Source organism: Branchiostoma floridae, chromosome 4 (genome assembly GCF_000003815.2).
Source record: "Branchiostoma floridae strain S238N-H82 chromosome 4, Bfl_VNyyK, whole genome shotgun sequence".
Taxonomy (NCBI): Eukaryota; Metazoa; Chordata; class Leptocardii; order Amphioxiformes; family Branchiostomatidae; genus Branchiostoma; species Branchiostoma floridae.
Window position 1 is genome coordinate 19,492,773 of NC_049982.1, and position 7,989 is coordinate 19,500,761.

At 43.9% G+C, this 7,989-nt stretch overlaps 1 protein-coding gene across 1 annotated transcript; it reads right to left on the reverse strand.

Moving 5' to 3' along the window:
- Positions 1–20: 20 nt before the first annotated feature.
- On the reverse strand, positions 21–7,711 carry LOC118413801 (organic cation transporter protein-like). Its single transcript, XM_035817340.1, has 9 exons — positions 7,055–7,711; positions 4,710–4,813; positions 4,074–4,228; positions 3,452–3,620; positions 2,913–3,170; positions 2,363–2,577; positions 1,875–1,983; positions 1,386–1,595; positions 21–1,245 (listed from the first exon to the last, which is right to left on the reverse strand). The coding sequence occupies exons 1-9, from the start codon at positions 7,499–7,501 to the stop codon at positions 1,110–1,112; spliced, it is 1,803 nt and encodes a 600-aa protein (XP_035673233.1). The 5' UTR covers positions 7,502–7,711; the 3' UTR covers positions 21–1,109.
- Positions 7,712–7,989: the final 278 nt, after the last annotated feature.

Below are 7,989 nucleotides of genomic sequence, written 5' to 3' on the forward strand. Positions count from 1 at the left end.
CGTACGGCTCCAACACCACATTCTCGTCTTGTCAGGGTGTTGCTACTTGTTTACGCCAAAATTGTTATTCACAGATTTAGTGCAACCTGATAGTTTGTGTTGTTAGACGTGAGACCATTCCACCGTCAAATCTCAGCCGTCCGCTCTGGCGAGACTCCAAGGGCTGAATGGGGTGTCTGGGCACAGCAAGGTGAGTTTTATAGTGCGGTCGAGTCAGGTGAGAGTGCACTAGTGGTAAACAACACGACAGCTTCGCTCAACCGTGTATGACTAAATACTGGCGGCTACTGTGGTCGTAATTTCAGCATGCCACAGCTATTTGTCCAGTACACCCACTGTCATGGTTTATTTATGCCACAGTTGATTATTTCGGGCGATGGGTGCAAAAATTATCCAGATGAGGATAAAAGTATAGAACATGGTACAAATGTTCTGTAAAACACTTTTAGTCATTACAAATTTACATAGCAACTGTGGCAGTGCAACTTGCTTTCCTTCGCTAAGCATCTATGTTTATGTTAGTCATGTCTTTTGGTGTATTTCTATTTTCCAAAATTATGGATTTCTTTATATCGAGGGACAACTTATTTGACTTGAACCAATGATTTGAATTTGCATAGTTCGTCGTTAATAGCTGCTATTGACGATTAGTGTATCAAAGTTCGTACATGACATGACTAGATGTATATCATCTGCAAGCAATAATGTGAGGAAATGGTCTTATGTGAAGTCAAGTTCGTCGACGAATTAAAACCAGAAACAAAAGAGGGCCGAGTTTAATCCTTGTGGAACACCACGCTACAGATTTCTATGATGAAACGAAACTACGTTCCATCTTACATATACTCCATTGAAGGAGAGAACCTTTAAATCCACAGGAGTTTAGTTTGTCCAGTAGTATACTGTGCTGGCCGTTCTTATCTATAGATAATCAGAAAGATGTTAGACCGCTATATCGACCATCAAATCAGAGTGCATGTACGTCTTTATATAGCCCGACCCATCGTCGTTTGTCGCCTGTTGTATGTCTGATATATTTCAGCTAATAGTTTCCAACTCAAACTCACAAAAGCCAAATTGTTTTAGATAAAAGTCAGAGGTTGTCCCATTCAAACAGTTGTGACCAGCTCCAACCATTCATACTGAGCCCGGTCCTCATACACGATCCTGCCGTCAACTAAAGTCTTCTTGGGAATGGTACCGGCGGCACAGTTGGACTTACACGTGGGGGAGGGCGGTGACGTCCTGTAAAGACAAAAACTGAAATTGCATTAAGAGTTAAGACTATATTATCGCGATAGGAATCAAGCGAACTCAAGTCTATAAGTATATGGCAGTTTTCCCCAAGGTCCCAGAATTCCGATACCAAGACTTGCTCAGCTCACCTGCCGAAGTTTTCTCCGTCCTGCAGAGTGTTGGGCAGCGGCACGCCGTGTGTTTCCGGCAGCACGGTGACGACCACGCTGGTGACGCAGGACAGCACGCCCAGCGTCAGCAGAGGGAGGGGCCGCCAGGCGTTACCAAGGAGACTGAGGAACGGGGCTACAATCCCGCCGGCCCGGGAAACCATGATGTTGGTGCCGACGCCCATGTATCTGTTTTAATCGAACATGTAGTACTTCATAAGGGATTTTTTCACGATTATTTTGTCGAAATCACAACTTTTTTGCAGCCGTCAATCTTTAGATGAAACTGTATGGTCAACCTTTTAATGCTGCAAAACTATTTGACAGTCTGTTTATAAAGAAATATGAACGTCTTTAGGCCATGCATGCACAACACCATTCTTTACTAAAATTTAGTACGAAGAAGATCTTCGGAGCTTTCCAACTTTCAACTGCCTACCTAACGTTAGCGACGAAGAATCCACTCACCTGACCACAGTTGGGAAGAGTTCTGTACAGTAGATGTCGAGGACGGCGACCGTACTACTAACGCCGAACCTACCCGCTGTAGCTAGTGCTGTCGCCACATGACCGAGATCTGTATCATAGAAGATAGGGAACAATTATAAAGACCTGCGCCTCTGTTGATTTCAATCGTCAAACGGCCAGTCAGAAACGGGTAATTATTTCTAGTCTACACAGTCAACGCGTTAAGTCTCGCCAGAATTGACCATTTGAATAAAAGGTTGGAAAAAGTTCGTCTCTACTAGACTCCCGCCTGACCGAGGGGAATTTGGCCAAGTTAGGAATAAAAGTCTAGTAGGTTAATTGGCCTAGGAGTGAACTGTTCGGCTATCTGGATATACTGCAAAAGCGTGACTGAAAACCCATACATTTGTCCAGCTGACACGTCTGCCTGGAAACTAGGAAAAGTGTACGTAAGAATGGTCAAGAATATGAACAAATCGTAGTCTCACCGTTTGGAACGCCTGCTGTAGCCGCGCATGAGACGCCAGCGAGCAGGCTGAAGCCGACAGCAGACCGTTTGCGGCCCCATCTCCGCATGGTCATCCCCGCCAGCAAAATGGCGACTGCTTCTACACATGCGCCGAGAATGAAGGTGACGTAATGGCTGCCCGCCAGCTGAGACGTCCCGAACAGGAGACCGACGTAAACACAGATGGTGTTGAAGCTGTGATACAGACAGGAGGAAACAAACACGGACCCGCTGATGATCGTTGATGTATGGTGAGACACGAACTGTTAACGGTCTTTCGCTCGATCCCAGTGAGGATGGATAACGTTACAGTCATGCACATTAAGTTAAGTTACAATTGAGGACATCATGAGTCTTTCAATTGAGCATATACTAGTATACGTTGAGCAAAAATCTATGGACATCAAAATGGGTTGTAACTTTACCTGCCATAGACCACACACCTTACGTCTTACAAAGAGACTAGTAATGTGTTGAGTGACTATCAGATCAATCATTCTGCAAATTAACCATCAAAACAATCAACTTACCTTGCGATAGTGATCATAACTGTGATCTTCCTCATGTTTTGCGTTCGGACAAGATCAATTAGGTTGTAGTTCCTCTTAGAGTCGCCAGGAATTCCATCCACTTCTTCAGTACTTCCAATATGAACTGTACTACTTTCTACATACTCGTAGAAAGGAGGTAAGTCAATTCCGTTGTACTCGGCGATTCGCTGGATGGTTTTTCTCCACTGTTCTACCCTGTTGTTCATGAGAAGCCACCTTGGGGATTCTGGTATAAACCTGAATAAATCATAATAAACATATATAACAAAAACTTTGAGAGAAACAACAACCAGTCCTTGTACCTTGCACTAGTTCAAGTAGGTTGTTGCAAGGTTAGGGATGGCTTCAAGAGTTGACAAAAAAAATCAAAGTCAAAGCTGAGAATGGATAAAAGGTAGGGCAACAACTTTTTATAGAGCACATTACAATGATGGACACGTGTCGACCTTACCCTTAGACCTTTTAGACATATTTGCGTGTCATATTTAATTCTTAAAACAATGGTAATCTTATCTTACCACCAAGCTATGAGGGACAGCACCCCTGGCGATGTTACTGCGAGCTGCAGGATCCACCACTCTCTGATGACGTAAGCTAAACTACCCAGAAGCGCGTAACCCACTGAAGGAGCAAGGGCTGTACAAATCCCGAATGCCATTCGCCAGGATATTCCAATTGTTTCCATTCCTAAAGATATCATGATAGAACGTTTGAATCAATGTTAATGGGGTAATTTCAATACAATAATGTACATTCAATATTGAATATACCTTATCAAGTAATATTGAATATACCTTATCAAGTATTGGCATGGATTTCCAAGCGTTACAAAATGTGTAAATGTTTACCTCCATAACTACGTTAGCATCCATAAACAAATCTTTGACCTGCACATCGATATCCAGCACCATAACTGATATAAGTCAACCAGTGCATCATATACATCATACAACTGACGTCTCTACCAGACTCCTTAGGTGGCTAAAAAAATCAGCCAAAATTAGCAAAATAGAATGATTAAAAGGGGGGGGGGGTACACATTCACAACCACTAACCTCATCAGCCCTTGCCAAGTCTTAGAGACTAACAACTCTCTCTCTATTGAAGCAATGTGCAGTCTGGAGGCTAGGCTAGTTGTACCTGTGACCAGTGTAGTGTACTGCAGCCCGTTCTGTGCAGCTCCCAGGACGAACCGAAGCGCGATGAAGACAGCCAGGTTGGACGTGAAGGCGAGACCGGTGCCGCACGTCACCAGTAGCAGGACGCACACCAGTAACGTCCGGTGACGGCCGTACCTGAACGGAAGGACATGTGTGACAACAGCTGTAACAGTGGGGTTCAAACTCTCATGTCCACAAACTCCCATGGTTAGGCTTTGGTGTTCTTACCGTAAAGACCCGGGTTCGATAACCATTGTAACTAGCCTCCTGGCTCCCGGGAGTCGAAACCGCGCCGAACCCTGGGCCGCCCGGATGGTCACAACACCAACGCCGCTAACCACTACGCTAAAAGGTCGGACCCTTTGGCATGGTGAGTTTGCCTTGTCGGCGCTTGAACCCCAATGTTACACAGCTGTCATCCGTGGTCTCAAGGTTGAGCCTTCAGTGCTCAATGCGTCATGTCGCTACTATCGTATACAGTAACTTGATCACCTTCGCCAAGAAGGTTATATTTTGGGTTGCGTGTGTATGTATGTGTGTTTTTTATAATGAAGTGAAGACCTCGGTTCAAATGAAAGTGAGTGAGAAAACGTGGGCGTACTTAAAACTCACTTACCTGTCAGATAGGACTCCGAAGACAATCCCCCCAGTGGCCACCCCCGCCATGAACATGGACTGTGCCAACTCTCGTAACCAGGCTCTCTCACAGACCAAGTCGTACTATTAATAGGGGTCAGGTACAAATACGTGTCTGCACGGGAGGATCCTGGCAATGCACAAGTCCACATTGTACAATTGTTGTAATTTCTTTGTCTTCCAAAGTTCTAAATTAATTAAGGGTTAATGACCCGCCCCGAGGTGTAAATGGTGTCATAACGCCTGGTCCTTACTTCAGGAGAACTCGCAACTGTTAACGATAATTTGACTTTCTATTGCAAACGGTTTTGGGAACAATTTTCTTTGGACTTTTTCACTTAACTCATGTATTGTCTGGCAAAATTTGTCACATGGGAACATGGCACAGGCTGGCTTTCAACTTTGCAGTAATCTCGAACAAAGATGTATATGTTGTTGCTGTCATTTAGCACAATTGGAATATGAATTTTCCTCATGAATTGTTCAAATCAAGTCCTAAATCACATTTACTTGATTTGCATTCGAAACACCATTGTGTTGGTCTTTATCAAAGCTAACTACATATGTCAAAGAGCATTATAATTCATGCATCCTATCTCTACCCCTGCAGTTCCAACAAAATAAAGGTACTAGAGGGCTCCAACCTACTTGTATGTCACTTCTTTCCAACCCCAAAAGCTAATCCACTGACCAATATTAACTAAAGCATGTTCAGCATGTGAACGTCAAAACCAGAATTCCTGCTGCAGTACCATAAAAGGCAGCTAAGGGAACCAAAATCTAATCGTTTCTACCTTTTGCCATCCCATACCCACATACGAAGTTTCACGATAAGCCATCCAATCTTTGAGTTATACCGTGCTGTACCACATCCAAACATCGAAAAACTGCTGAAAACATAACCTTCTTGACGAAGATGATCAGAGCAGCTCACTGACGGTGAATCAAAGTTCAAACTAGCTCGCTACACCTGACGGAATACAGGATCGTGAGCGAGAATATGGCCCCCTCTTTTTGTGTTAGGCCATGTTGATTTGATTATATGGATGACATCCACGCTCGCACCAATTTTCGGCCGTTTCCAAAAAAAAAAAAAGTTTTCGACCACACAATAAATTGGGCAAAGCAGCTGTAAAATGAGCACAAATATTCCGTAGATTGAAAAAAAAGTATCAGAAAGCAGATAACTAATCATAGTCTAATGCCACAGAATGCCAAAATAAATCTAAAGTCAAAGAATAAGATGTGAAAGGACAGAAAGAAAAAAATCTACTGTTTGTAGTGGGAGGTACCAGTACAGAAAATTCAGGTCCCGTTCAGGTCCAGAGGATCATTTTCAGGTCTGAACCTGGACCTGATTGTCTGTGGAAACTTGAGAACTGGCAATACTCAAAACAATGGTAATTGGTCAGTTTGGCTACAAAGTAATCTGTTTGGTGGATTATTGGACTCCCACTGGCATTTAAAAATCCCATCTCCAAGTAATAAATTAAAGGCTAACTGTCTCTGTACCTTTGACTGTAGAAACTTGGTACAATTGACTATAAACTCTACTTGACTTCGCTCTTGTTGTCTTCTTGGCCCCCGGTAAGACCCCAAATGCCTGCCGACATAGTGTGTCTATTTTGTAATTGGCGAAACCTGTTCCTCTGACTTTTTTCCAGGTCTGTTTTTTTCGGATTGGTCCAAGAAGAAAAAATGTCTTGCACCCGTATGTACTGGTCCCTACACCTAACTGTTGGTATACCATACTATGTGTGTTTAGTCCTATGTTCAACGTTAACCTTCCTGGCCACTTTGGTTTCATACTGGAGGCAACTTTTTTTTTTTGCCAAACTTTTTTTTTATTCGCTCGCTCGCATCAGTTTTGGAGTTCCCAGAGGATGTCATCCATATAATCAAATCAACATGGCCTTATTGGAAACTAGCCTGGCAGGGACTGGCTGCCCATATTTGGATTGCCATGGCCATCGCCATTGCATTTGCGATACAAACAGACGGTGTTTGTTCGGCTTGCTTGCTCGCCCTAACATATAGTTCAGAGAGATTCCAAGTTGAAATCATCGCGACAACATTATTCATCAGACGTATTTGTACTGAAGATAGGCGAAATGCACAGCCCTCGCTCCCTTAGAGGTCGGATATGGAAAACCTTTAGAAATCCCGGTTTGCATACGCGCCTTTAGTATCTAGGTTTTTCCAGTTAGTAAAAGGTATGCTTATTCCTTCTATATGAACAAATGGACAAATGTGCACACGTTTAGGGTTCTAGTTGTGAAACGGAAAACGAAATGTGTCTGCCACGTTTCACACAAACTGTCTTACCTTCATAACAACGCTGCTGTGATACTGGCTCCTGTCGTATTCCCACCCTTCAGTGCAGCCCGTGGTACTCCTATTTCTGTAGTCCCATCCACTCTTACAACCCACAGTAGTGGTGGTGCCCTGTTTCGAGTCCTCAGGACACTCCATGGTAGTAAAATTCCCAGAGATGATTTCTCGGGTATATTTTCTACAGCTGCTAAGCCTCCACGTTCCGCCCACCTCTTCCATCGGGATGCTGAAGTTCAGCGCGTCGGGCCAGGTCGTGTTGTAGGCCGAGACACCTGTTTCAGTCACACGGCAGTGGTGAATGGGGATGGCGCCGATGAACGTCATGACGGCAATGTGCAGCCCAGTTTGCATGGATCCCAGGACCAGTAGCAGTGCTGTTCGTCGCTGAAATGGACCGAAATCTCCAAGATACTGTAGAATCGCGTCGTACTCCATCATGGTGTTTATTAAACCACGGATGTGAGCTGCCGAAGAATTGTCTACGGAGTCCAAAGGTCGCTCAAGATAAACAAGTACCCTGTCACTACGCCGTAGCGAGACAGTTAAACCACAGGGTCGGTGTTCTCTATTTTATTGGGCACGGTATGCGCCGGGTCACGGGCTTACCCCGTTACATTGCTTTACGTTTATATATATAATTGAATACAGTAGAAGCCAGTTAATTGCACAACGGATAAACGCACACTTCAGTTAATTGCACGTGATCCCCAAATCCCAAGCCGGTGAGGTCCAGTTGGATAACTTCGCATTATTGCACCACTCGGATAATTGCACGAAATACGCTGACAAATGGGATGTGCAATTAAACGGCTTCTACTGTACTGCATTAGTGCCTGTGGTTCATGAACAAGACGTACAAAACAATACTTTTTCATATCTACAAAGTTTGTAATGTGTACTGATAGTCTCGATGTAAGTGCTTGACT